Raw genomic sequence first — 27,872 nt, forward strand, 5'->3', positions numbered from 1 at the left:
GAGTTATTCTTTGGGCTGAAATCGTACAAAATTCATTTTGTACTAATGATGACAAAGCAAATGAAGCATGATGTTGTCTGTGCAAATGAGTTTAATTCTAGTATACAACACATGCCAGTGTTTTGTCTTCCCATATAGAAGAATTGGAGAAAAGTTAGTAAATTCCTTCAGGTTTTCTAATTCTTACTCAAATAATCTGATCTGTAGTAAAGTCTTTTTTCCTCCCTCTTTTGGAGCCCTTTGCGTGATTCTGTACCAGCTTAAGCTGCATGAAATCAGCATCTTGAAAATAGGCAATTAGGGACTTTTTAATGGAGCCTGTGCTGTTGGGCACAAATATCCCATTAGCTGAGTTCTCTCAAGTGAAAAACTTGGTCAGGAATATGAAACCCTTTGAAACAAACTGTGGTGGAAGGTGGATAATGTTCATACAGTGGAATAGCCTGGCTCAAATAGAGCTGTGTCCATTGTGCTATTCCAAGCATTTCCTGTAATCTCTTGCAAAGGCAGGTATGTTGTTGGCAGATGGGAACTGTTTGTGACTCTTTTTGGAACTTTGCAGGGGGTATTCTCCTAGAGCAAAAGAGTTGTAATGCTTGCTTTTGTTTCCCTTTTTCCTTTTTATCCCCTTAGGTGCAGGAACTCCACGAGGAGGAAGCCCAGTGGGTGAACTACGATGAGGATGAACTGTGTGTAAAGATGCAGTTGGCAGATGGGATCTTTGAGACCTTGATCAGAGACACTGTTGAGGTACTGAACCAGATAAATGCAAAACAGCAGAGATGGCTGCTTGTCTGAAGTGCCGAAAATAAACCTCTAGCTGCAAGCACTGAGGCACGGGCCTTTTGACTCCTGATGTACTCTCCACCCTGCAAGCACTGCTGCTGGACTTCCTCGTGTGGGTTTTAAAGTTGGCTCAGATGCAACTACAGGAACCTAAATTTGCATCCTCTGCCACAAGAGACCTTGCACTGGATTTGTTGTCTGGGACAAGCTGGTCCCTTGCTGAGGCTGCGTCGTGGAGTGCTCAGACTGTGTGCCAACGCAGTTAGGCCGTGTAACTGTCAGCAGCTGTCTGTGCCCCTTGCCTGGGGCTTTGACTTTCAGCCCGTGCCCTGAAAGGGCTGGGTTAAGTTGGGATATTGGTTATTTTGCTGGAATGGCTGTCAGCCATCAGTACGAGAGTTGTCTTAAAACGTGAGTAATTTGGAGAAGAAATGATTTGGTAAAGTTTTAGGTATAAATGATTTACTGTACTGAACAGTGTTAAAACCTTGACACCTCTTCTCCTGCAGCCCTAACAATGTGCATCAGTTTCTTCTGCTCCAAAGCCCGGTTAATTCCCTTTCCTGTGAAGTTGTTTTTCATCTTTCTTCCTGTGGCGTGGTACCACACGTGGTGCCACTCAGTCCAGGGAAATCAGCTGATGTTGCTTTTTGCATTCGAGTAAAGAGTTCCTTCTGTTTTTCCTATGTAACATGCTTCAGTCCAGAGGTGGAGCAGGATAGAGGCCACCTACTGCCAAACATGAAAGAAGAGCCCATGGACAATTTCCCCCAACCACGTAGCACTTCTTGACTCCCTGGAGCACCAGCTGCTCCTAGATAACAGATACTCAGGATTCTCTCAGGCACGGAACATGCAGGAGTAGCAAATGTTTCCTTGCAAAAATTTGGCCTTCACACCCTCAGCTTTCTCCCCTCTGGTCACCTAATAAATAGGAGAAGCCATTACTTGAAGAATTTAGAGAACAGAGTGTACTCACCAAAGAAAGCAGTGCTTGACTGTCTGCATGTTTTGTGCTTGTGGGCTTTTTTTTTTTTTTTTTTTAATTTATTTTTAGGTAATTTATTAAGTGGGTTATAGGAGAGTGTCCTGTGCAGTTGGTTGTGCTTTCTTATATTTTGAGACAGACAAATTTGAGAAAATGCCTGTTCTGGGAACTTCCAGAGTCTGCATTCTTTGCTCAAATCCTCCAGCTTCTTGAGATGGATACAAGGAAGAACCAAACCTCAGTGACTAGGGGTGGACAACGAAGGCAGGACTAGGAATGGAGCTTCTCTGCACCCAGTTCAGAGACAAGGGGAGACTTAAGGGGGCTGAGCTTGATGTGAAACTTCCCTGCTGCATCTGTTTCTTTTCTTTCCCAGACCTGCTATGTCACAGGCAGCCATTAGTACGTGTTTCATTCAGTGCTGGGTTGAACTGCAGTGTCTTTCTGCCAAGTTCTTTTTCCTAATCTGTCCCTCCCACTCTGCTGTTTTTCTTAGATGGACGCAGACAATCTGGGGTTGAATGCTGATGCCTTAATAATGGATGTCCCTGTTAACTTGGGACGAGATGCAAGGGAGAGTCAGATTCTCTGGGCAGCTGGAGTGCAGAGAGATGCTTTGAAGCACTTTAGGAGGTCCCATAAAGATGCTGCTGCCCATGATAGGGATGGTGGGGGGGAGGGAGTACCTTTTTTCTTTGATCTGCTTGGTCCTTGGACTTCTGGACTTTTACTGTGCTGACCCCTGTCCTGCTCTGTTACATTTTCTCTTTTCCACTTCCTTTTTTTGAAAGCTGTCATTGGAATATTTGCATTTTGCACAACGACACGTGGCTGGTAATTCTTCAGGGACAGCACTGGGAAGCGTTGGACTTACCAGAGGTCCAAGCAAACTCTCAGTATTGCCAGCACCTCACTTGCGAGTTAATGGGGAGCCATATTCATGGAAGCTTAATAAGTGGAAGAACAAGGAGGAGCTAATGGCCTATAGGAACTGCTCCAGCAGGGCACATCACGTCTGTCCTGCAGCAGTTGCCTTCCTGGCTGGCTGAAAGTCAAATGGTTTTGGTGGAGCCACATTCAGCCTTTTTTTCCCTAAGTGACTCACTTGTCCATCTAAAGTGTCATGATGCTGAACTGTGAAATTCTGGGCTGCTTAAAATAGAAGCAAACTGAAGCTGCTGCATTTAACCAGCATGGTGTCACTGATTGGGTCACTGCTGCAGATTCCCTTTCCTGGGTGTATCTTTTTCAATAGAGTCCATTGTTATTTTTATAGGTAGCAATTACGAAGGGAAGGCAGAAACCCACAACACAGCTCTGTGGCTGGAGTGTCAGAGAAATGCAGCTGGCTTTTGTCCCCTGAGTACCATGGCCAGTGCTGAGGAGGGTGCCAGGCATCAGAAGGCTGTCCAGCTGTCCCCTGGGGCTTCTCTGGAATATCCAGCAGCAGGAGAAGGTTGTGCAGCTCACCTGCCAGGGACCACTGGAGGTCGTATGCCTGTTGTCTGACCGCTACGGATCAGATGTAGATCAGTACCCTCACCAGAAGTAGTGAGTAGCTGTCTTTACAGCTGTTTGGGCCGAAGAGATCTCTGTATAAACAATGGCTTTATTCCTGTGCAAACGTCACCGTTTCTTTTTGGTAGCCATCCTTGACAGGAGCAAGCCGAAAAAGACTTGAACATAGGTAATTTATCTTCTCAGTACCTCACGTGTGTTGAGCTTCTTTTCGTTGAGTGTGTGCTCAATGTGTTGAGTTCCTTTTGGACCGGTGGTGACAGCGACGAAGCGATGGTCTGTCTGGGTCGTGTCTGATAACAGGTATGGGGGAGCCTGGAGTCTTAGGAGCAGGGGCTGAGTTCTGTACGTCTTTCCCTTCCCAACCTTCCTACTTAAAAGAACAAGATGATACTGCTGGGTCTCAGCTATCATAGCACAGCCACGTTAGGAGCTTCAGGGCTGAGAGGTTCTCCTATAAGCTCCTGGAGGCAGCGGCTGCTGGCACTGGGGGACGGGGTTCCCTTTTGGAAAGGATCTCTGTGCCGGGGGGGAAAGCCCAGCTGCCTTTTGGAAGAGGCTTGTTGCTCACAAGGGGGAATGAGGGATTGGAAAATCCCATCTTGTTCACTTTCCTTTCTTGAAAAAGTGGCCTTAGCTTTTTGCAATACTTGAATAAGCGTGTAGCTGCAGAAGATCTTCAGTAGCACAGAGGTAGAGACCTTTTAGGTGACTATTCTGCACGGAACTGAGCGCAGTTCTGACTTTCATATCCCTTTGCTACCTTCAGAACATTAGGAATACAGAGTAAATACAGAGTACTTTTCAGCAGAGAAGCAGTTCAATCTTATAAGGTATTTAGTGCATCTGAAGTGTTTACAAATCGACTAAAATGGAGAAAAGCAAACTATTGAACTTATTTGTAATTTAAACGCGAAATGCAAAAATATATACAGATGAAAGAGGAATACTGTAATTAACCTGCATTTAATAGTTTATTTCCTTGACTTTGCAGAGCCTTTTGATATACACTTGCAAAGCCGCCTTCGGGGAGGCCCTGTCTCCCCATGTACTGTGTTGTGGAGATACTCAAAGGAAACCTGTTTACTGTGTATGTGTAAATAACCTGGTCACTTGGTTCTTGGGCCAGTTTCAGCAGACGTTCACATCCAGAGCAGTTTTGCACAGTAGACAGACCCAAGGATGTGGAGGAGTTTTTGTAATTAAGAGCTGTAAAATAACCAGGGTGCTCCCTGTGTACACCAGTGTAAATATCTTTGGTAACTGAAATGTACTTTAAGAGAACAAAATCTGTAAATAAACTGATTTATAAATTAATCTCGTTTCCCGGTTCTTTCCGAAATGGAAGCTTTATAATTACCCAAATTGCTGCTGACTCTGAGGGTGTCCTGTGGATTTGTCCCTTGCCCGCTCCCCTTGCTGTCTGATGCTGTACTTGCGATGCCAATCACAGTCCACAAAATCCCATTAGAGTCGCCTTAATGATAATCACACGTTATTAGAATTTCCTTCTTGTTGAAGCTGACTGATGAAAGCGAAAACAAAAAATAACGTTGCGTCATCATTGCAGGAGTGCACTCTGTGCTCCTGCAGGAGAAACATTAACCCTTAGGTTTATAGAAAACAGGTTTTAAAACTTAAGGTGTAAAAAAAAAAAAAAAAACAACAACAAAAAACCAACCCCAAAACTGTTGCAATGAAATCCTCCAGACCCTAAGCTGTATTTCACGTGAATTGTTTCCTATGTTTTTCCAGCTCAGGAGCTCTGCTGCCTCCAGCTCTGATCTCTGCAGACGAGCATCGCTCCCTGAAAACTTCATTTATTGGTGAAACCCTCCTAAATCCTTCTGATTTCCTCTCCCTTGGATTGCGAACTGTCTTCAGACCAGCAAGAGGAAATGCTTTGACAAGTGAGAGGAACCGGAGCTCTGCCAGGGGCTGGCTGACCGACGGCCATGCCAAACCACAGCCATGTGATCATGAAGTGCAAGAGAGGAGCAGTGCGGCCGCAGTGTGGGCTGTGAGAGGCGGAGTGCATTCATCAAGCTTCCAAGCGCCCGTGGCTGCTGCTGCTCCTGTAGCTCTGCTGTGTTTGGGGCTGTTTGCTAATGTAGCTGCCCAGGGCATGGCAGTGGGATGCCTGCTGCCCCAAGGCTGAACCAAAGCGGTGCACGCTCATTATTGAACAGCAGGAGAGCATCCGTGCTGCTGCTCTCCTCGCCCTGCAGTTATTCTGCTCCTTGATCTTGGATTTTTGGGCAGGGATTTGCTCGCAGCCAGCAAGTGCCACAGCGAGCTGCTGCACTGCTGCTGCTGTCCCTGCCCAGGATGCTGGCAGTCAGCTCCACGGAGGCACTTACTTCCTCATTGGCAATTCTAGGTTGCTCCACTTTGGCATGGACTTTCTACCCATGCATTTGCACAACTTTTCCTTTGCAAAGGCCCCAACAGCACGTGGCCCTGGTACAACTCCCAGGTTGGGCAATGGCAGGCTGCCACCTTCCCAAAGGGAAGAGCTGGGCTGCTGGGTGCCTCCCTTCTCAGGAGGTGGTGCTGGGAACGGGCAGCCAACCCAAAGCAGGGGTTGGAACTGGGTGGGCTTTGAGGTTCCCTCCAACCCAACCGTTCTGCAGTTCTAGGACGCTGTGATCCGTGTTGCTCTATGGAGGTGGTGGAGCCACCCTTGGAGGTGAGCCCTCACCGAAGTGTGGCTGCACCAGAGGAGTGCTCCGTTGTCATCTGTGTGGCATCCGTGCACTGCAATTAAGCCAGCTGCCAAATGATGATGTGGCAGACCTGGGCGGTGTGGCCTCCTCCGATCTGCGCCTGGACGCCGGGCAGGTGAGCTGGAGTGGAAAACATCTGCCCCGTACATCCTGAGTTGTGGCAATGAGTTATAAGGAGGGACTTTGGGTAGAGCCGAGCTTTGTTTCCAGCCCTGACGTACCAGGTGCTGCCAGCGCCCTCTGAAAAGGGCAGCAAAAAGAGCAGGGATGAATCAGCAGAGGGCAAATAGCAGGCAGGGGCTGGGTGTGCTGCTCCGCAGACACCAAGTGCGTGAACATTCATCACATCCTGAGAATGCACCCCAGAATTTCTTGTGCGTCTGTTGTTATTACAGGTTGCTCGGGCCGGAAAGGTGGAAATCAACAAAATCAACAGCTGCCGGCTGCTGGTGGTGGCCCAGAGGGGTCTGCAAGGGCTGTGCCAGGTGTTGGTGCTGGGCTCAATCCGAGTTCCCTGCATTCTGCAGTGGAACTTCTCCAGGCAGCCCTTCCAAGGCCGGCGTAGGTGACGGCAATGCCAGCAGTCGTGGTTGTGCCATGAGTGTTGCATCGGTTGCGTGTTTTTCTTGGAGTCAGTTCCTGGAATCTCAATTACGTAGGCATGTGTTCTTTAATTTTCAAGGAAGAAAGTCCGTTTTGGGATCTCCCTGTTCCCGGAAATTCAAAGGTAAAGGGAAGTGAAAAATTCCTGCGTTGTCTTACCCCGAAGGTTTGAGCCATTGGACTTCCTCAGCCACGTTCATGCTTTTAAGAACAGACACCATCAATCTTTTCCTGTATTCCAAAGCACGTTCAGGAGTCCTCTCTGGCAGTTCAAGACCTGAATACGTAAAGCCCATCTGGTCTTCCCTTGTCTGCTCTCCAACCCCACACAAGGAGAATCAGAGCAGCTCTGTGCCTGCGAGGACGGCCCATTTGGGTACATGGAACAAGTTCTGCAGGGCTCTAATGATTTCACTGAGGTGGCAGTTGCCTTTGAGGATCTCAGTCCACACCTCAAGGTGTGATTTGGAGGCGGTTGCCTTTGGCTGGGAAGGGAGATCTGGGAGCTGATGGGCTTAGTGAGCCCGAGCTACCGCTCAGCTGCCGCATGGGAGCACTAGCAGCATTCCTTGGCCCACGGCCTCATCTCCTCCCAAAGTTAAGGATGCTGAGTCGGGTGCTGAAGACCTTTGCTGAGAAATGGGTTCCCAAGCACAACAGCAGAGCCTCCCACTGAACTCTAGGGCTTTGGAGGAGGAACCAGTAGTAGGTAGTGCTGAGAGGGTGTTGCCAAGGCCATCTACCACTTCTCTATTTACTTTTTAATTCATCTTGGTTATCCTGACATCGATCTTCAAGCAGGATGTTTCAAAACCTCTGCTTTGCCTTTGGGGGTAATCTGCAAGGAAGAGCCAGTTCTTCCCAGCTTGCTGAAGAGATGAAAAGCCCAAGCTCTTGCTATGCAGTGAGAATAAAGGAAAAGAAGGAAAAATAAATCCCAAATGAGCAGCTCCGCTCCCACAGCGGCTCCCCAGGAGCAGGTGCAGCCTGGGCCCGGGGCAATGAGCCGTGGCCTGGCTCACCCCAAAAGGAGTCAGGGCCCTGGGCTGTGGGCTCTCCCCTCTGTTTTGTAGCTGCTTTTCAGCTGAGAAAGGATTAAAGGAATTCAGGCTGCTTGGGAGGGAGGGCGAGCTGGATGGGAGGATGCTGGCAATTAAGCATCAAGCACCTCTCCTGCAGCACGATAACCCCATCACACTGATGAGCCCTGAGAATGAGGGATTTGGCCCAGGGTGAAATAACGGTGATAAAAGCCCTCTGGATCAGCTGTCCTGGACAGAGGTGGGGTGGGATTTTGGTCTTATGGCTGGAGAGCTGTATGCCCTGCACCAAGGCCTTTGTGCTCCCTGGCCAGGGCAAAGCCTGGCTCTGGCAGGCTCGTTTTTCTAGCAGGGCAAGTTCTCCTCTAACACCTAGGTGGGGCCGGCAGATAATGGCCTTTCTGGGGCCGCAGCCAGCACCCAGCCCTGGTGGCACCCCGACAGCAGGGCTGGGAAAGGCTCTTTGCAGGCCCAGCCGTGGTGTGGGGCCGTGTCCAGCCTGGGGCTCTGTGCAACGGGCACCTTCCAGCCGAGTGGGTGTGCACCGAGTGCCCCGTGCAGGGCAGAGCCGCCCCACCTTGGGTGGAGGAGCCACATCTGGAGCCTCCATGGTGTTGAATGCAGGCATCGCTCCTCGCGAGCGGACAACAGCCCTGCGTGCCCCGCCACGTGCTGGGGTAGCCATGGGTGGAGGACCCCTGCGGATGCCACCTGGCTGACATCAGGGCGCCCGTGCAGGACAATGCCGTCAGCAGGCGGCTTCCCTCGAGGAATTTCCCTAATGGCCGCCACACCGCAGGCTTTGGGCCTGAATCAGCTGCCTTTGGTCGTTTTATCAGAGTTTTGTGTGATGCGTCTACAGGTACCGGTGACCCTTTGGGCCACGTTCCTCCTCGGGGCCTGACACCCCCCGGCCCGGCTCACGAGGTGGTGCTGGTGCGAGGTGTCTGTGTGATAGATGCAGTGATGGATGCGAGTTCCCGGGCTGGGGGTCACACCCCCTCCAATGGGTACGGCTCAGCCCCCTGGGAGGTGCAGGACAGACCCCCACACAGCTGAGGTCCCAGTGGCTCAGACCGGCGCGGCTCAGCCCTCCCAAACGGCCGAACGGGGATGGGGTGGGGAGCTTCAAGCTGAGCTCCCCCCCCCGCAAACAGCTCCCACGACCCCAACGGCGAGCGGTGCGCGCCCGACAGGGGGCGCTGTGATAGCGGCCGCTTTGGCCCCGCCCTCCCGGTCCCGCCCGCCGGGGGCGGTCGGACGGGCGGCCCTAAAGCCGGGCTGCGGCGGCTGCAGGGGGCGGCCGGGCGGGCGATGTGGCGGCGGCGGGCGCGGAGCGGCGGCGGCGGCGGCGGCGGCGGGGGAGGAGGTGGGGCGGGCCCGCGGGACCGCTGGTGGCTCGCGCTGCTGGCGCTGCTGGCGGCGGCGCTGCCCGCGGCGCGGTCCCGCTCTCTATACTCGCCCAGCGACCCGCTGGAGCTGCTGGGGGCCGACACGGCGGAGCGGCGGCTGCTGGGCTCCCCCAGCGCGTGGGCCGTCGAGTTCTTCGCCTCCTGGTGCGGGCACTGCATCCACTTCGCCCCCACGTGGCGGGCCCTGGCCGAGGACGTCCGCGGTGAGTCCGCGCCCCTACACCCGCACGGGCATCCCCAGCAGCGGCCCCCTGTGCTGGCACCCGGCCCTGCGGCCCCGGAGCGGCCCTGCCTTGCCTTGCCTTGCCCTGCCCGCGGCTACTGGGGCGTCCCGCCGCCCCCCGGCATCCCTCCCCTCCCCCCCGTGCCGTTCGCTGTGCCGTGCCGGCCGTGCAGCCCAGCTGTGCTCTCGCAGCGCTGACCTTGGCGCGTGGCTCCTGCCGGCCCCCGAGCCGCGTCCTTCCCCTGTCACATCCCGGCTGCTCCCTGTGATTGCGCTAATGACAGCGCGGGCACTGCGGCTGAGTCAGGCTGATGGCTTCCCTCAGCGACCAGACGGGAAATGAGGGACGGGGCGACAGCGCTGTGCCCCCGCCCCGCCGTGCCCCATCGCGGAGCGGCAGTGCCGGAGCCGCCCCGCTGGGAGTCCCTCCTGTCCCCGCATGTGTGCTCCTAAGGCCCGCTGCTCCCGGCCTGCTCACGTTGGGGCTGTCCCCATTCTGCTTTTGGCACCTGCTGCTCGGTGTGCCCAGGGCCGTGAGCGTTGTCCCCTTCCCCAGCTCGCCCGTTTTGGGTCATTCCATCTTTCTCATCACTGCTGGGATGGGAAGGGTCGGAGCCCCGCTCCCAGCTGTATTACAGTGGCCATCCCTCCCCTATCCCGGCGAACCGGCCGGTTGGGCAGGGCTGGTGCCTCCTCACCTCGTGCTGCCATCGCGTTCCCTGCCTGAAAAGTAGGGCACAAAGTGCTGGCCGGGCTGCTCGTGGGATGGAGGCACTGCGCACCGGAGCAAAGGCTTTGTGTCCATGCACGGCACCCCTGTGGGCCTGGCGGTGTGATAGGGACTGACCTACCTGTGTGCTGCTGGTGGCAGGCTGCAGGGCCAGGCTGCTCCCCAGCTCTGTGTTTGGGTCCTATTTCTGGGATAGAAAGTGTGGGCAGGGCTCCAGCAGCAGGAAGAATCTGTGTCGTGGTCTAGTTTGTGGTTTTTTTTTTTTTCCTTTTCTTTTTTGTATGTGTTTTTTTGTGTTTTTTTTTTTTTCTCGAGGATTTTTCCAAGCAGACATCAATTGGAACAAATCTCCCAAGCCTCAGGAGACAAGAAAAGAGGCCAAGGCGCTTAAGCTGTCCTCCCCCCCGTGCTGTGCGGGAGGAGATCGGGATGGAGGGATGCAGGGATGGCGGTGCAGAGCACTGCAGCCTGCTGCAAGCAGTGATGAGCTCGGCCTTGGCCCCGTGCCTGGCTCTGTGAGCTCTCTGCATCCACCATCCCTGCTGGGAGAGATGGGGAGTGGATTTCCCATCAGTGGGGAGCAGGACAAAGGGACATAATCCCTGGGGGCTGCTCAAGTGGCAGGGATGCTCTGCGGGGCTGTGGCTGTGCTGACCCCATCCTCTGTCCCCTGTCCTGCAGAGTGGAGGCCGGCGGTGATGCTCGCAGCTCTCGACTGTGCTGATGAGGCCAACCAGCAGGTGTGCGCCGAGTTTGGGATTACTGGCTTCCCCACGCTGAAGGTAAGGTGCATGGGAGAGGGTGATGGGGATGCGTGTTGGGATCGGCAACGGGGAGAGGCTTAGTGCCCTGTTTTCACCCTGCTTTTCTCCATGACGTTGGCCCTCCCTTGCTCAACTGGGCTGACATCATTGTGCCACCAAAATATTCCCGTGGGGATTCTGCAGGCAACCTCACCCCTCTGGCTGGCAGGGTGCCTGGCACGCTGCTGTCCCTCCTGCTGGGCCCCTGCCTGCCTGCTAAGCTGCACAAACACACTGGCTCCCAGTGCTGCCCTCTGCAAACAGAGCCCCAACCTCATGCTGCAGCAAAGCCGGGGTTCCCCGACCAGCAGGATGCTGGCCCCGTGAGCTGCCATTGCCTCGGGATGAGGAAGAGGGGACTGGGGCTCGGTTTTGAATCGTTTTTGATGCTCTAGAGGTGGGTTCCAGGGTGGCTCCATCCTCTGTTGCTTAATTAAAGCAGGACTGATTACAGCTTGGTGAGCTGGAACCAGTCAAACACCCTGTGTGCTGTGCATACTGTGGGGCTGGCTGGGCTCCAGTGGGACTTTGCAGCAAAAATAGGACTGCAAAAAAAACGTACCCAGCTGGGACCCAGGGGCTGGCAGCCCAGTAAATCTGGCATTGGGTCTGAGTGTGGGGATGCACAAGCCATGCCCAGCTGTCCTGGGGACCTCGCTGGGCACATGACATTTAGTAAATGTCTCCAGGCTGTTGTGTCTGCACTTCCCACTGCCCTCAAGCAGCTGTGCGCCCAGCCCAGCCTGCAAAGCAAACACCTGCATGACGCCATCCGGCTTCATGGCAGCGGGGCAGGGCTGGGGGAAACCCTTCCTCATCCTTCTCTGGGAGCTCCGGGGCAGCAGCGTGCAGGACTGTGGGTGCCCGGAGGTGTGCATGCCGCTCGCAGTGCTCAGCATCCCTCCCCTCGGGGCCCGGTGCATCCGGAGCTGGGCAGCATTCCGGTGTCATGCTGGGGCTGTGCAGAGCAGGGCTGGGAGCAGCACCCAGGGATACTCCATGAGGTGAGAGTGCTCTGCGTTGATTCATTTTTCTCCTTTCAGTTCTTCAGAGCTTTCTCCAAGAAAGCAGAGGATGGGATAAGGATTGCTCGTGAGTGTTCACAGCCATAGGTTTTGTTTTTTTGTTTTTTGTTTTTTTTTTACCTAATGCTTTGGAGTTTTGAGGGAGGATGGGACAGGTTCCTGATTGGAGCACTGGTGTCCTGTTCCCACAGACCCTACTGCCACTGTTGCAGACCTGAGACGTGCCATCATCACCAACCTGGAGCAGAGCGGAGATGCCTGGCCACCTGCATGCCCTCCACTGGAGCCAGCGAGGTATGGGCACAGGAAAAGGGGTTTCCCAGGGAAATGCTGAACCAGAAGTTCTCAGAAAGCTCATTTTAGTTATTATTGTTATTATTTTCTTAATTATTTGCAATTCAACCTGGCTGAAAGAGAGCAAGTGGTGCGTGGCAAGGGAGTGTTTGGCTTTCCCAAAGCGATGGTTGGGCCAGGGTCACACTGCAGCTCTCTGTGTCCCAGGAAAGAAACAGGGCACCAAACAAATTAGCTCAGATTCGTGGCTCTTGTGTTGTTTCTTTCCCCGTGGGTGAGCACACAGCCCCGTCCTGCCCTGCCTCCCCTTTGTTTTCTGCCTCCTTGCCTCACCCTGCAGGCTTTCAGAGCCTGTGAACCGGAGCAGAAAACTGGGCTGGAAACCTCAGTGGGGAGGAACCGGGGCTGGAACCACACTGATGGCATCAGTGTGGGTAAGGGATGGCCCTATTCACATGGGGACAAAGCAGCCCACCAGCATCACCGTCTTTAGCCCAGAGAAGAGAAGACTCCGGGGAGAGCTGAGGGGGCATTTCAGTATCTAAAGGGGGACTGTAAGAAGGAAGGGGACGTTCTTTAGCAGAGTCTGCTGTGACAGGACTAGGGGAAATGGTTTCAAACAAAAAAAGGGAAAATTTAGACTGGATATAAGGAAAAAGGTTTTTACAGTAAGAGTGGTGAGACAGTGGCACAGGCTGCACAGAGAGGTGGTGGTGCCCCATCCCTGCAGACAGCCACGTCAGGCTGGATGGGCTGTGAGCACTGATGGAGCTGTGGGTGCCCCTGCTCAGTGCAGGGACTGGGACCAGATGGCCTTTAAGAGCCCCATCCAACTCAAACAATCCTGTGATTCTCTTGCAGTGCCGAGGAGGTTCACAGCTTCTTCCACAGGAACACAGAGCAGTACCTGGCGCTGATCTTTGAGAAGAGCAATTCCTTTGTGGGCAGAGAGGTGGGTACAGCTGTTCCCCCACACACCATTAACCTGCGGGCACCTCCAATGGGTTGGTACACCCAGTGCTGCCTTCTCTCCTTGAATGAGGAGATGGGAGGATGGGGATGCTGGCCCGTCTCCCAACATCCTGATGCTGGGACCGCTCGCAGGTAGCCCTGGACCTGCTGCAGTACGAAAACGTGGCGGTGAGGAGGGTGCTGAGCAGCGAGGAGGAGCTGGTGGAGAAGTTTGGTGTCACCACCTTCCCCTCCGCCTACCTGCTGCTCCGCAACGGCTCCTTCTTCCGCCTGCCCGTGTGAGTCAGGGGTGCGACTGGGGAGCACCGGGGGGCTTCTTGGTGTGGGGTGGGAGGGGGCTGCTCACTGCCCCTCTGTCTGCAGGCACGCTGAGGCACGCTCCTTCTACACCTACTACCTGCGGGCGCTCTCTGGTGTCACCCGTGGCTCCTACAGGCTGAATGTCACCAGCAGTGCCATCAATGAGACCCGCGCGCTGCAGCCGGTGCGGGCTGACAGGTCAGAGTAACACCTGCTCTGGTGTTACGGGGTGGTTTGGGGAACGGGAGGGGGTGATGCACCTATAGGTGGGACCCCAGCCCTCAAATCCCATCTTGCTGTTGCATATCAGCCCTGCTCCTTGCAGCTGGCTCTCTTGGGGTATAAAGCAAAGTGCTGGTGGGCGTCTTGTCGTCCCCACAGCTCCAAGTTGTATGTGGCTGACCTGGAGTCTACGGTGCACTACACACTGCGGGTGGAGGCCGGCCGACCAGCAGTGCTGGCAGGAGCCCAGCTGGCCGCTCTCAAGTGCTACGTGGCCACACTGGCCAAGGTGAGGAGCTGGGAGGGGAACCACCTGCATGGGGGACCAGAAATGTGAATGCGAGCACGTGGGGCTGACCACGTGTCCTCCATGAATAGGTGGCTGAAGGTGGTTTTGCTGGGAGGCTTTGGGCTGGATAGTCTCAGATGGTTCCAGGCAAGAACAGTCCCTCCCAGCCCTTAGAAATCCCCTGGCAGTGGGCAGCTCCCACTGTGCTTTTCCTCTGTTGGGATTTCCCTGGGATGTTGAACTCATGCTGCCTTTCCCTGCTCCTCCACGGGACGGAGCAGTGACACCAGGATTGCTGCCAGCCCAGCTGTGCCTGAACCGTTGCACACCCGAGAGGTGTGAGCTGAGCAGGGAGGGGGAGCGCAGCGTGGAAGGAAATGTTGGCAGGAGAGCAATGTGTTGTGGCTCAAAGGCAATGCATCGTATGGCAAAAGCTCACGTGGAAGGGAGGAATGGCACTTTGCAGCAGAAGCTGGCAGATGAATTCCCTGCAAATCTGGGAACTGTGGTGTAATTTGAGCGCCCAGGGAGAACAGATCAGCCTTGAAGAAAGAGCAAAGCACTCCTTCCTTTTGCTTCTTGGCCTCTTTTCCTATTTGCTACCACTGTCGTTCTTGTAGCTGTGGCACACATTGTGTGCAGATGGGTGCCACGGGTGCCACACACTCATGGACCACTCCCCCCTCCTCCTTGGTCCAAGAGCATTGCCGTAATCGGATTTGTGCTGCCTTACCTCCAGAGCAGCTTTGTGCCCTGCTCAGACAGCTGGGCACTGGGGCTGCTGTTCAGAGCCTGCTGCAGGGGAAACTCAGTGCGGGATGCCGAGGGTCCCGTGGCTGGGGGCTGTCCTGGAGCTAGATTCAGGTGTCCTTGCCACATCTTTTTTTTCCCCTCTTCTTTGCACAGTACTTCCCTGGGCGCCCCTCCGTGCAGACCTTCCTGCACTCCCTGGACAGCTGGCTGCGGAACTGGACAGAGCCTGAGCTGCCCCGCAGCACCTTGAAGGAGGCGGTGAAGAATAAGGAGGATGTAAGGCACCCCCCCTCCAACACCCTTTATCCCACCCCCATCCCACCCAGCAGCTCAGTTACACTGCGTCCATCTGTCCTGCAGGCCATCCCTGCTGCCGTGCTCCCCACCAACATCACCTGGGTGGGCTGCAGGGGCAGCGAGCCCCATTTCCGTGGTTATCCCTGTGGGCTCTGGACCATTTTCCACCTGCTGACAGTTCAAGCTGCCCAGGGCGGCCCTGACCAAGGTAGCGGGATGAGGGGTGCTTGATCCTGGGTAAATAGGGGATGGCCTGTGGGTGATGTGGCTCTGTGGGCTCCTGATTCATCCCTTCTCCTCCTCCCAACCCTCTGACCCTCTTTCTCCCCTAGAGCTGCCGCTGGAGGTGCTGAACACCATGCGCTGCTATGTCAAGCACTTCTTTGGCTGCCAGGAGTGCGCCCAGCACTTTGAGGCCATGGCAGCCAAGTCCATGGACCAGGTGAAGAGCCGGGATGAGGCCGTTCTCTGGCTCTGGTCCCACCACAATGAGGTCAACGCACGCCTGGCAGGTATGGGGCTGGGATCGGGGGGAGCAGGAGCAGCACAGTGGTACCCGGGGGTGCAGGGAGCACGTGGTTTCTCAGGGGAGGGGAGCTGGGACCGTTGAGGCATCCCTTGTTATGATGGGGTTGGTCAACGGCTCCTTTAGGGTGAGGGGACCCATGGTAGTGGAGATGTCCCGTAGCAGAAGGTTGTGTGGCATCAGAGCCGTTGAGCTCCCCATAAGCATCCCACTCCCTCACAGGTGTGGGATGCTGATCCCGGCACAGTGTGGGGCTGCGCTGTCCCTGCTGCTTAGGGCACCTCTCACTCCTTGCTCCTCCAGGTGGTGACACAGAGGACCCCCAGTTCCCCAAGCTGCAGTGGCCTCCGCCAGACATGTGTCCTCAGTGCCACCGAGAGGAGCAGGGCGTGCATATGTGGGACGAGGCGGCTGTGCTGAGCTTCCTCAAGGAGCACTTCTCCCTGGGCAACCTCCGCCTGGACCATGCCATCCCCATCCCCAGGGCCGGGGAGGAGGTGGTGGCGAGCGCCAGGCTGGTCACTGCAGGCCTCCGGGAAAAGGAAGAAGAGGAGAGGAAGGAAGAGGAGGAGAGAGACAAGGAGAGAGAGAAGGAGACAGAGAAGCCCATCAGGGAGAGCGAGACGGGGCGGCCGGGCTCCTCGGAGCTGCGGCGTCCCAGCATCGTGCGCAGGAACCCACGGCTGCAGGCGTTGGGGGAGGACATCGTGGACCTGGACTCCTTCAGCGAGCAGCATTTCAAGAGCAAGGCGCTGCGGGCTGCTGGCCGGCACCGGCGGCTCAGCAAGAGGGACACCGTCGCCCTGCATCACGACATCGGCTGGGAGCGGCTGCAAGTGCCTGAGAGCCGCGAGGAAGAGGAGGAGGGGGGCTTACGGAGGAGCCCCTGGCTGCGGGTGCTGGGCTTGGGCTTCTCCCGCCTGGACGTCAGCCTCTGCATCGCGCTCTACTTCCTCTCCTCCATGTGCCTGCTGGGCATGTACACCTTCTTCCGACTCCGCACCCGTGCACGGAAAGGCCGTCCTGGCTTCCCCGTGGCGTGAGAGCCAAGTGGGACCTCCCCCACCTCGGGCTGCAGGACCCTCCTTGGGCTGTGGGGCTCCCCCTCACATCTCCCAGAGCAGAGGTTTTGCTGCTGGTTTTTGGTGGGTTGTTTTTTTTTTTTTTTTTTTTTTTTTGAGGGGGGTGGGGGGGTTGTTCCTTTGTGTGCCACATTCCTGGGCCTGCGATGCTGATGTTGGTTGGGGTCCCAGCACCCCACTGCCCTCTGCAGGGACTGGGCTGGTTTGGGACTGGGCAGCCTGGTCCCGTGCTGGGGCAGCCTCCTGGTTCAGGAGGCTCCTGGGGCCAGGAGCATCGCGTTGGTTCCCTCCCTGCTGTTCCCCCTTTGCCTGTGGGGGCACTGGGGGTGGGTTTCGGCATTTTGTCCCCCTCCCCGTCTCATTGCTCGCTCTCTGCTTGTCTTAGTGGAATAAATTATTTTTGCCGACGGTGCTGTTGGCTCGTCCTTTATTTTGTTCTCTTGCCTCGGGATGATACCCAGCCCTACGTTCCCGGGGTTGCAGTGTCCCCAAGTGGTCGGACGGTCCCTGCAGAGGGGGGGACGCAAGGAAAGAAGCTGGCAATAAACCGGCCCCAGTGTTGGAGCTGCAGCTGTGCCCTGGACAGGACGCAGGAGCATCCCCGGGGACCGGGACCTGGGCTGGGCGCTGGCCCCGTTTCTCCCTGCCCTTTTATCCTTGTTAGGAATCATTAAGGAAAATGGTTGTTTTCTGAGGCTGCGGCCATCTGCTCCGTTGGCGCTGCCTAAATCCCCCTGTAACAAATTCATTGGGATTACGCAGCCCTCCCCTAATCCCAACCCTGCCCCCCGTGCGGAGATTTAAAGGGATTAGAGCCCGGCTGATAATAAACTTTATTAAGGGGTGTGCGTGAGGGGGGTGTCAATCCGATTTGGAGCCATTTTCTTGATATCTTCACTTCGCCCAGGTGGGAGGAGAGGGCCGGCAGCTCTGCGGGTCCATCCTCCTGTCCTTGAAATAAATCGTCTGTCGTGCTGCCTCCCTCTCCTTGATTTCCCTGGAGGAGGAGGTGCCTGTCCCCAGCATCCCTCGCCCCCTCCTTCCCCTCCCCCCCACCCCCCGTGCACCTCTCCTGGAAGCAGATGCTCCTCCGCACCCCCCCTTCCCCGACCCCAAAGCAGTGGTGGGAGATAGGATGCGCTGGGAGGGTGGGGGGGATGGGACTGCCCAGATCGCCGTTGTGGGGGGAGATTTGTGGGTCTGGGAGCTAAAAGCCACCACGCACACAGGAAAAAGAGAGTCCCGTAAATAGACTTTCCGTAATCCTGTTTGGTGCCGGCCTGATGCTCGCGGAGGGGGCAGCGCTGGGGACCCCCCCACACCGATGGGCACCCGATGCGGTGGGGCAGCACCGCGTTGTGCAGTGCTCACAGGTGGGCTGAGATGCAGGAGGGGTGTGAGGGGGCCGTGCTGCTTCTCCCCCCCGGGGCCGCCCCTTCCCATCGCCGGTAATTACCCAAATGGCGCAGGCTGATGGGAGACAGTCGCTATTCCCTAATAGAATTTGCCCTCAAGTGCAATTTAATTTTCCTGGGCCAGCCGCCCCCCCCGGCTCGCTGCCGCCCGCCGCTCCCTTTCTCCCCTCTTTCCTTTCCCTCCTCGATGCAGGCAGGAGCGTCTCCCCGGCCACAAAATCGCGGGGCTGGGGGGGTGGGGGACACCCTTCGTGTCTGCTAATTCCCAATTAAAATTAACAGCGCCCTGCTTGGCACTCCCCGCGTTCTCCAGCCGCCGGTAAGTGTCAGCTCTGTGATTTCTCCATGCAACGGGGGTGGGTGTAGGATGCGAGAATCCGGATCCCCCCTTCCCAGTTAGGGCAGCGTGGAGGGGATGGGTTTCTGCAACCCTGATGCCCTCTCAGGGCACTGGGGGGGGAACGAAACCCAAAGCCGACCGAAGGGCAGCACCGCCGGGAATAGATGGGCGAGGGGACGTGCGGGAGGGGACGGAGCGGGGCGAGGATAGGGGTGGTGCGGGAAGGTGCTGCGAGGGTCAGGGGGAGCCGCGTTCTGCAGGGATGGGCGATACGGATGGCGATGGAGGGGGTCTGTACCGATGTGCGGAGCAGAATGATGAAAGAGAACGAAACCTCCGCGAGAGAAGGGGACTCGCTGGGGCAGAAGGATCCATCGGAGCCCTCCGGATTGGGGGGGGCATAGCGCGGTGACTCCGGCAGTGGCGTCTGGGGAATGGCTTGGGTAGGGGATGGGGGAAAGAGATGTCCGTACGTCCGCCTGTCTGTACGTCCCAACGCTCCGGGATCGCTCTTCCCGACCCGCAGGGAGCCGCTCAGCGCCGGCCGTGCTGCGGGCAGGATCCGTGCTGCCGGGATGGGTCTCGGTGCCGGGCCCCGTGCCCCGCGGGGGATTCGGGGGGATTTCGGCATCCCCTCGCCCGGCTCACCAGCACAGAACGGCCCCAATCTCTGCTCTGCCTTTCTGCACCGGCACCGTTGAACAGCGCTATGTCACGACAGCCCCGTGTCGCGATAACGTCAACCACGCTCCGCAGCCTCCGGAGTCCCGGGGCGTGGCGTCGCCAGACCACGCCCATTTTCCACAAGCCACGCCCACCGACCGCGAAACCCCGCCCCTTCAGTTCTCAGACTCCGCCCCCCGAGGCGTGCGGCGTGCGAGGATTGGCGGAGGTCGGCAGGCTCCGCCCTCGGCCCCCTGCGGGCGGTGACGTCAGGCGCGCTCCCCGCAGGGGGAATGAATGGGAGGCGGGCGGTGCTGGCGGCACAGCTGCGGCGCCGCGCCCGGGCCGGCACCGGCACCGGTACGGCACGGCACGGCTGGGCTCGGCTCGGCTCAGCTCTGCTGGAACGGTGCTGCCTGCGGCCGGGGGCAGGCACGCCGTCCTCTCCTTGCCTTCTTTTCTCTCCTCCGCCGCCCCCGGGCCAATAAAATGATGCAAAGCTCAGCGCTCGCTGCCGAAGGGGCTGTCAAGGGGCTGCCGGAGATCCTCGGGGTGCCGGTACAACGTAAGGACGCGTTTCTCTTCTCCCCCAGTCCCCTCCCTGCGGCCCGCTACCACCCCCGGCCTCGCTTCTCCTCCTTTCATTTCTTCCCGTGTGCGGCAGCGCTGCTGCACGGGGGAGTCGGGGGGGCCCCGACGGGGCGGTCAGCGCGGCTGTGCGTGCGCACGGGGCTGCGAGCGGTGCTCCCTCTGTTGCCGTGTGTCGCGACACGCGGCCCCGACCCGCCTCTCGTCTCTCCGTCCGCGCGTCCATCGGTACGTGCTGCAAAGCTACAGGTGGCGCGGCTCCTTGTGCCCCCCCACGCAGGGCCGTGAGCGTCCGGACGTGTGCGGGGACACTGTGTGGGAACGGGGAGGGGTTGGGGGGTGCGAGCATTGCCGGTCGGGTTTTGGTTGTATTTGTTATCGTTGTTAGCATTTATGATTTGCGTTCGTGATCATCGATTATCGCTATTACGGTTCCCCCTCTCCAGCCTGTTTGCAAACGGTTCCGGAGAAGCGGAGCGTCCCGCGGTGGGGGGGGGGTCTGCAGCGGGGGAAGGGGGGCTGTGCACCATTCGTTTCTCAGCCCGATGTGGGGCTGCCTCTCTGCTTCTGCCCGCACCAGGGTACAGCGAACGAGATGTTGTTCTTCTCGTGTATTTAAGTACAGCAAATCGCTGGCGAAATAGCGAGGTTTGTGCCGCCGAAGTTCTCGTGGTGCTGCTCGGGGGATGGGGGGGGGTGGCTGCGGGGATGCGTAGGGACGGGGGGAGTCCGCGGCGGCACCGCGTCGGAACCCCCCCCGCTACGGGGAAACCGTGCGGTGAGAAATAGGGGCGTCAGTGCGGGGCCTCCAGCTGGGCTCCGGTGAGTGCGAAAGGGGCTGCAGCCCCCCTAAGGATTGCTCTATCATTATAATAATATTTTATTCTTTTTATTTTGTTTTATTTTGTGCCTCCCCCCAGCCCCAGTCCCCAGCACTGCTCACAGCGATGGGCGCCCTTTGCCGTTCGCGCTTCCGATCGCTGTGATCGCATTTCCCCCCCCCCCCCCCCCCCCCGCACCCCGGACCCTCACAGCACCTTTCTGCCTTAACCCCAACGTTTTGCATCGACTTCAGTTTAGCGTTGAGGAGCAAAAAGCTGCGGGGGGGGGGGGGGAGGATGGCTATAAACCCCCAGCACGGCCCACGCTAATTGACACCCTCATTAATAACGCCATTTCTTTAGGGGCAGGCGGGCAAACGTGCGGCAAACCTTTTGCCGAACCCAAACTTCTGCCTAAAGCACCTTCCCAAAATAATAATAATAACAATAATAAACGAATACATCGACGGAACGATCATTGAAAATAATAATAAGAAGGAGAAATAAGAGGGAAATCGATCAGCGTAGATGGAATAAAACCAACGGGCTGTGCTGCCAACTCGCAGTGCAGTGGGGGGGAGTGAGGCTGGATTGCCCCCCCCCCCCCCCCCGTGTGTGTGTGTATGCATGTATATACGTGTGTGTGTGTATATATGTGTGTATGCACGCATTTATGTGTATATATATGCGTGTATATCTATGTACACACGGATGTGTGTGTCTGTGTGTGTGTGTATATATATACATATATCAGATCAAATGAAATTATCCGAACTACTTAAAAACAAACAGAAATCCGCCTTTATTTGAATAGCCGTTTGTTAATGTACGGCTCGGTACCGGAGCCGTACGGGACAGATGTGGGATGCACACAGCGGCCGGTTCCGATCCCGACGCTCGGAGGTGCCGCCGCCTCCAGCGCTGCGCGTCCCCGCTTTCCGTCCCCCTCCCCCTCCCTTCCCCCCCCGGATAACGAAGGGGTTTCTGTCTCTCCCCGTTGCCGTGCGGGGTCCCGAGGGATCGGCGGCGTCTCCTCTCGGTGCCGTTTGTCGATGCTGTTTGTTGGGTTCGGGGTCACCCCTCTGTTTGTTGGGTTCGGGCCCCGCCGTGCTGCACCGCCCCGCTGCCATCGGCTGCTGCGCCCGCTGCCTTCCCCCCTTTTTCTTCTCCTTTTTTTTTTTCTTTTCTTTTCCTCTCTTCTGCCATTTGCGTTATTTGTTTTCCTTATAGTTGCCTTTCTTTTTCCCTTTTCCTTCCCCCCCTCTTTTATTTTATTTTATTTTATTTTTTCCTCACTTTTCCATCCCTTCTTTTCGTTTTCTATTTTCCTGGTATTTTGCTTTCTTTCCCCCCTTTTATGTCCTTTCCCTATCTTCTTCCATTTTAATTTCTTGTGTTACCTTTATTTTCTTTTCCTCCATACATCCATTTCCCTTTTCCTTTTCCATTTCCTTTTCCCTTTTTTCCTTTTTTCTTTTTTTTTTTTCTTCGCCTTTTTCCTTTTATTTTTTTTTTTACATTTCTTTTCCTTTATTTTCTCTTTTTTTTTTCCTCTTCTCTCTTATTTCCTTTCCTTCCCCCGTTTCTTATTCCCTTCCTTTTATTTCGTTGATTTCCTTTTCCTTCCTTCTTCCTTCTTCCCTTTTCCTTTTTATTTTTCTTTCTTTTTCTCTTCCTTTTTCTCGCTCTTCTTTTTTTCTTATTCTCTTCTCTTTCTCTCTTCTTTTTTCTTTCTTTCTTCCTTTTTCTCTCTTTCTCCCTTCTCTTTTCGTTCCCTTTCCCCCTCCCTTTTCTTTGACATTTTCCATTTTTTTCCTCTTCTTTTCTCATTTCCTTTCTTTTCCCCCTTTCTTTTCCTTTTCTCTTTTCCTTTCGCTTTTTCACCTTTTCTTTTCTTTTTCTCTGTTTCTTTCTTTTTTTTCCATTTTCTTTTCTTTTCCTTTCCCTCCCTCTTCCTTTCTCATTTCCTTTCTTTTCCCCCTTTCTTTTCTTTTTCTCTTTCTTTCTTTTTTTTTCCATTTTATTTTCTTTTCCCCTTCTCTTTTCCTTCCCTTTTCTCTTTCTCCCTTCGTTTTTCCTCTCTTCTCTTTCCCTTTCTTTTCCCCTTCCACTTTTCCTCCCCTTTCCTTTCCATTTTCCTTTTTTTTCCCTTTCATCCTTCCTTTTTTCCTTCCCACTCCCTTTTCCCTTCCATCCTTCTCATTAACCATTCCCCTTCCCCTCCTCTCTTCCTTCCCTTTTCCTTTTTCCAACCTCTTTTCCCTCCCTCACCCTTCTCCCCCTCATTCTCCCATTCCTTCCCCTCCCCGTTTTCCTCTCTCCCCCTTCCTTCCCCCCCAGTTCCCATCTCTCCATCTGGGACGGCAGGAGCTCGAAGCTCCGCGCGATGCCGGCGTTGCTGAGCCGTTCTCCCCTCCGTCCCCGCAGAGATCCCGCAGTGCGCCGGCTGCAGCCAGCACATCCTGGACAAATTCATCCTCAAGGTGCTGGACCGCCACTGGCACAGCTCGTGCCTCAAGTGCGCCGACTGCCAGATGCAGCTGGCCGAGCGCTGCTTCGCCCGTGCCGGCAGCGTCTATTGCAAGGAAGACTTCTTCAAGTGAGTACCGCGAGGACCCCGTCCTTCTCCCCGTCCTCCCCGCACGCTGCCGGCCGCCCCGTGTCGCGATGTAGCCGTGAAATCCCCGATGCTGCGCGCTGTGCCCGGCTCCGAGCGAGATGGCACCGCTCCGCTCCTCTCTTCTTCTCCTTTTCTTCTTCTTCTTTTTTTAATTTAACCTTTCCCTCCACCCCCTTCCTTCCGCCCTTATTTATTTGTTTTCATTTTTCCCACTTTTCTTCCCCCCTTTTTTTCCCATCCTTTTTATATTCTCTCCTCTCTGAACCTTCCTTCCTTTCCCCGCTGCTTTCCCTCCGAGCTGTGCGCTCATCCACCTCCCCGGCTGCTGCATGCAACATTCCCACCCCCCACATGGAACATTACCCAGCCCCCTACCCTCCCCCCAAAATTTACTTCCCAACACAGATGCTCTACCCCTATTTTCTGTCAGAATCTGGGGGTTTTCCTAAGGGCTGGCACCGCATCTCCCATCCTTCATCTCCACCAACCCGCAGGATGGCGATGATGTGGCCATAACCCTAGGGGGATGCTCCCAGCTCAGCAGAACGGAGGGGGCTCAGCATGTTTTCTGTGCCCCCCCACCCACCCTGGGGATCCTAATCCCATTGCCAGCCCATGGGCACGGCAGCGCCAGCACCACGTCCCCACATCCCACTACTGCTGCCATTGAAAATGGTGGCGTGAAATGAAGCTGATGATCCCAAAGTCACTTACACTGATGGCCAAAAGGTGTGGGGATCGATGATATTGGCACTGGGAGCTCAGTGCTGGGCTCGTGTCAGGGCCCATTTAGATCACCCTGTGCCAATCGATAGCCCAGTGCTGTCACTTTTGGTTCACCCATCTGTGGGGCCCGAGGTCTGCTCACCTGAAGCTGCCCAAAAGGCCGCGCTTCAATATTTTTGCACATAGAATCATTAAGAGTGAGGGGGAAAAAAAACCCTCTCAAATCCCCAAGTCCAGCCCTAACCCATCCACACATCCCACCGTGCCACACCTCCACAATTCCATAAACACCTCTGGGGATGCTGACCCCACTGCTCTTTCCTTCCACGCTCCTCCATGCCTGCTCTGCACAGTTTTGTTGCACACTCCGTGCACAGTTTCACTGCACACCCCTGGCAGCCCACCCTGCTGGCACGGCACGGCACCGCCACGCTGTCATTACGGCGTAAGAGCCCCATCATTCTGCATTAATCTGGGATTCATCATGCGAGCGGGGCGGTGTAATTAATTTATTTGGTATTAATGTGGATGAAATATGTACTGTCCTTGCGGGGGAAATCAGGCAGCCTATAAGCATTAGTTAAAAGAACCATTAAACTCAACCCTTCCCCAGCTCCATTAGGGCAGCCGCTGACGAAGATGAAGCCGCGCCGCGTGAGGTGTCACACGTAATTAGCCTGATTGCTGGGTTAACTCTGCCCCGCCGGCCGCTTGTCCTTGCAGGCGCTTCGGGACCAAATGCACGGCGTGCCAGCAGGGCATCCCCCCCACGCAGGTGGTGCGCAAAGCTCAGGACTTCGTCTACCACCTGCACTGCTTCGCCTGCATCATCTGCAGCAGGCAGCTGGCCACCGGAGACGAGTTCTACCTGATGGAGGACGGGAGGTTGGTGTGCAAGGAGGACTACGAGACTGCCAAGCAGAACGGTAGGCACGGCCCCTAAGCTCGTGTTTGATGGCTCCCAAGCTGGTGTCTTACTGCCAGGGATGCTCACGCCGCTCATTTGCTCGCAGATGACTCCGAGGCGGGGGCTAAGCGGCCCCGCACCACCATCACGGCCAAGCAGCTGGAGACACTGAAGAATGCGTACAAGAACTCGCCCAAGCCTGCCCGGCACGTGCGGGAGCAGCTCTCCTCTGAGACGGGGCTGGACATGAGGGTGGTGCAGGTGAGACTCAGAGACCCAGGCCTCTGCCCACAGTCCAGTGCCAGGCTGGCCCCTAGCAAGGGCTCGAGTTGGGTTCCAGGTGTGGGGTTGCAGGGCTGCAGGAATGCTTGGTTGCAGGGTGCATGGAAGATGGGATGGGGAGTGCTGGGGTTCCTGCTGTGTGCAGATGCAAGGCTGCAGCAATGTTGTAGTGCTGGGTTGCAGAGGCGTTAGACTGCATGGATGCCAGCATGCTGGGTAGTCAGGTTGCAGGACTGTTGGCGTGCAGGTTTGCATGGGTGGTAGGCTGCATCAGTGCTGTGATGCCATGGTAATGAGGTGCAGGTGTGACAGATTGCACGGATGTTGGGTGTCAGGAGTGCTGGACTGCAGGGTCACTCATTCGTGCAGTGCTTTGGTGCGGGCATGATGGGGTGCAGAACTGTGGGCATCCTGGCGTGCAGGGATAAAGTGTTGAAGCAGTGATGTACTGATTTGCAGGACTGTTGCACTGTAGGGGTGGTAGGCTGCATGAGTGCTGTCATGCCACGGTAATGCGGTGCAGAGGTGCCAGATTGCATGGGTGTTGGCATACTGGGGTATGCTGGGTTGCCAGGAGTGCTGGGTTGCATGGATGCTGGCCTGCTGGGACATTGAATTGCGGGGATACTCAGATGCACAGCGCTTGGGAGCTGGGGTGCTCAGGTGCTGGCATGATGGGGTGTGGAGTTGTTGCAGGGATTCTGATGTGCAGGGGTGTTGTGTTATATGGGGGCTGCGGTGCTGGCATGCCATGCTAATGGGCTGCAGGATTGCACAGGTGCTGGCATATTTGGTTGGGCTGCTTGGTTACACAGCTGCCTGGAAGCTGGAGTGTCGGGTTGTGGGGTCCCATTGTGAGGGGACGCAGGGTTGGAGCAGCGATGGATGCTGAGTTGTTCGGGTGCCAGATGGTGTGGCTGGGAGGTGCTGGCATGTTGGGATGCCGGGTTGCAGGACCACCACCAACGTCCCCATTGCCCGTCCCAGGTGTGGTTCCAGAACCGTCGGGCCAAGGAGAAGAGGCTGAAGAAGGACGCGGGACGGCACCGCTGGGGCCAGTTCTACAAGAGCGTCAAGCGGAGCCGCGGGGCCGGCAAGCTGGAGAAGGAGAGCTCAGCTGAAGACTGCGGGGTCAGCGACAGCGAGCTCAGCTTCCGCGGTGAGCGGGGCAGGGGGGCACGGGGCGGGGGTCCGTGGAGCTCCCCGTGCACGGCTGACACCCCACGCGCTCCTCTCCTTGTCCCACCAGACGATCAGATCCTCTCCGAACTCAGCCACACCAACCGGGTTTACGGCAGCGTTGGCGACGTGGCAGGAGGACAGTTGCTGAATGGTGGTTTCGCCATGGACGGGACGGGGCAGCCGTACCAGGACTTGCGGGACGGCAGCCCCTACGGGCTCCCCCAGTCGCCGTCGTCCATCTCGTCGCTGCCGTCCCACCCGCCCTTGCTCAATGGGTTGGACTACGCCATGGACAGCAGCATGGGGCTGGGGGCGCAGGGGGTGAGTCAGACACTGCGTGCCATGGCCGGGGGGGGCCCCACCTCCGACATCTCCACGGGGAGCAGCGTCGGGTACCCAGACTTTCCCACCAGCCCGGCCTCCTGGCTGGACGACATGGATCACCCCCCTTTCTAAGCGCCGCTCGCCCCCCGCCCCGGCTCCCTGCGTGCTCCCCCAGCCCGCAAGCGCAGCGCCGGAGATGCGAGATGGTGCCAGGATTTCCCGTGGGAAGAGGAGCCGGAGGGATCCGTGGGGGCTCGGCGCCCATCCTTGGGGCATCGGCGATGTCCGGGGTTCGGGATGGGGCGGGTGCCTTTGGGTGTGTAAGCACAAGGGAGGTGCGGGCGCACAGCACGGCGAGGATGGCGGGGTCACCCCGCCTCGTCCCTCCTGGTCGGCGGAGAGCCACGTGCGCAGGAGGGGAGGACAATCAGGGATGGCAAAGCCTTTCTGGCGGAAGGGTTCGTTTCAGAGCGATTCTCCCGGCCCAGGGGCCGTGCTGGCTGCTGGCTGCGGCGCTGGGCGGGTGGGAGCGGGGCTGTCGCGCTGCGGCTGCAGGGCCGTGATTTATCCCCGGGCGTGCAGGAGTGCTTACGGTGCAGCGCTGCACCTCGCTGGCTGGAGGGGAGGGATTGCAGCAGGAAGAAAAGCCTCGAGGCTGAGAGACCGAGAGCACGGCCAAGCTGGGGCTGCAACACGGGTAAAGATGACGGGGAGCGTGGGGTGAGCCCCTGCTGCAAGATATTGCAAAAACATTCCCCAAAATGGTGTGGAAAAAGGGGTCCGTGCTCGGGGACGTGCGTGATCGGTGGCGTTCGGTGACATCAGGCTGTGCTGGCTGCCGCCCGAGGCCGAAAGCGAAGGGAATTACAAATCAACGTGAAATCAAGTGAGAAAGCTCGATGCTGGGCAGGCTGTCCCCCGGCTGGGTGCGTTGGTGCTGCAGGACTGCCCAGCTGCACCCGTGTGCTCCCAGCTGTGCTCCCCCCCGGTGCTGCTCTGTGCCAAGCCCCCAGCCCCCGGGTGGCACAGGGAGGGGACACTGGGGGGGGGCTGTCCCTGCAGCAGTCCCTGCTTGCTCACCATCCCCATCCGATGCAGCCAAACGTCCTCCCCTCCCCTTGTAAATGTTGTACAGTTCCAGAAAGTGAGTCTTGTTTGCTGGGAAGAGGGGGAGGGGGGCGGGAGGAAAAAAAGAAAACAATAAAAAAATTTAAAGACTAAAATCTTATTTATTGCCGTGTCTTTGGGGAGACACGACCCCCCCACACACCCTGTCTGTGGGATGCTGCTTTGTACCCTGCCTCCTGTGCCATGGCATGAGCTGTGTACGGTCCCTGCCGCGTCGAGGGCACACAATGTCAATAAATTCGGGTCTCATCTGCAGCTGCTGTCTCTGGGCTCTTCTTCCCCAATGA

General features: G+C 56.6%; 3 protein-coding genes across 13 annotated transcripts in view; all 3 read left to right on the forward strand.

The window, feature by feature from the left end:
* The window catches only part of CEP350 (centrosomal protein 350), a 71,860-nt gene extending 64,213 nt beyond the window's left edge, over positions 1 to 7,647 (forward strand). For 4 of the 11 annotated variants that reach the window (XM_085232116.1, XM_085232118.1, XM_085232123.1 and 1 more), the window contains exons 39-40: positions 634 to 750; positions 5,048 to 7,646. In XM_085232116.1, coding sequence (XP_085088242.1) covers positions 634 to 750; positions 5,048 to 5,122 — 192 coding nt within the window. In that variant the 3' untranslated portion in view covers positions 5,123 to 7,646. Of the gene's footprint in view, positions 1 to 633; positions 4,610 to 5,047 lie in introns of those variants that run through there. The other 7 variants (XM_085232121.1, XM_085232122.1, XM_085232125.1 and 4 more) reach the window with 4 other exon arrangements.
* Positions 7,648 to 8,960: 1,313 nt separating this feature from the next.
* QSOX1 (quiescin sulfhydryl oxidase 1) lies at positions 8,961 to 16,996 on the forward strand. Its single transcript, XM_085232126.1, has 12 exons — positions 8,961 to 9,276; positions 10,708 to 10,808; positions 11,873 to 11,921; positions 12,046 to 12,148; positions 13,010 to 13,100; positions 13,253 to 13,398; positions 13,484 to 13,618; positions 13,802 to 13,931; positions 14,838 to 14,960; positions 15,045 to 15,189; positions 15,314 to 15,493; positions 15,811 to 16,996. The coding sequence occupies exons 1-12, from the start codon at positions 8,976 to 8,978 to the stop codon at positions 16,548 to 16,550; spliced, it is 2,244 nt and encodes a 747-aa protein (XP_085088252.1). The 5' UTR covers positions 8,961 to 8,975; the 3' UTR covers positions 16,551 to 16,996.
* Positions 16,997 to 19,300: 2,304 nt separating this feature from the next.
* Positions 19,301 to 27,636, forward strand: LHX4 (LIM homeobox 4). Its single transcript, XM_085231808.1, has 7 exons — positions 19,301 to 19,367; positions 19,601 to 19,711; positions 22,820 to 23,015; positions 24,486 to 24,688; positions 24,776 to 24,930; positions 25,939 to 26,110; positions 26,201 to 27,636. Exons 1-7 carry the CDS (start codon positions 19,301 to 19,303, stop codon positions 26,587 to 26,589), a joined length of 1,293 nt encoding a protein of 430 aa, XP_085087934.1. The 3' UTR covers positions 26,590 to 27,636.
* Positions 27,637 to 27,872: the final 236 nt, after the last annotated feature.

The sequence above is a fragment of the Meleagris gallopavo genome, chromosome 10 (assembly GCF_905368555.1).
Source record: "Meleagris gallopavo chromosome 10, MGAL_WU_HG_1.1, whole genome shotgun sequence".
Classification (NCBI taxonomy): domain Eukaryota; kingdom Metazoa; phylum Chordata; class Aves; order Galliformes; family Phasianidae; genus Meleagris; species Meleagris gallopavo.

Bases quoted from the DNA above. Each gene is read 5' to 3' on its own strand.
- QSOX1 (XM_085232126.1), top strand. From the start codon at position 8,976: ATGTGGCGGCGGCGGGCGCGGAGCGGCGGCGGCGGCGGCGGCGGCGGG. The intron at 11,922-12,045 runs GTGAGTGTTCAC...CTGTTCCCACAG, and splicing joins GGATGGGATAAGGATTGCTC to ACCCTACTGCCACTGTTGCA. The intron at 15,190-15,313 runs GTAGCGGGATGA...TTTCTCCCCTAG, and splicing joins CCAGGGCGGCCCTGACCAAG to AGCTGCCGCTGGAGGTGCTG.
- LHX4 (XM_085231808.1), top strand. From the start codon at position 19,301: ATGAATGGGAGGCGGGCGGTGCTGGCGGCACAGCTGCGGCGCCGCGCC. The intron at 19,368-19,600 runs GTACGGCACGGC...CTTCTCCCCCAG, and splicing joins CCGGGCCGGCACCGGCACCG to TCCCCTCCCTGCGGCCCGCT. The intron at 23,016-24,485 runs GTGAGTACCGCG...TTGTCCTTGCAG, and splicing joins TGCAAGGAAGACTTCTTCAA to GCGCTTCGGGACCAAATGCA.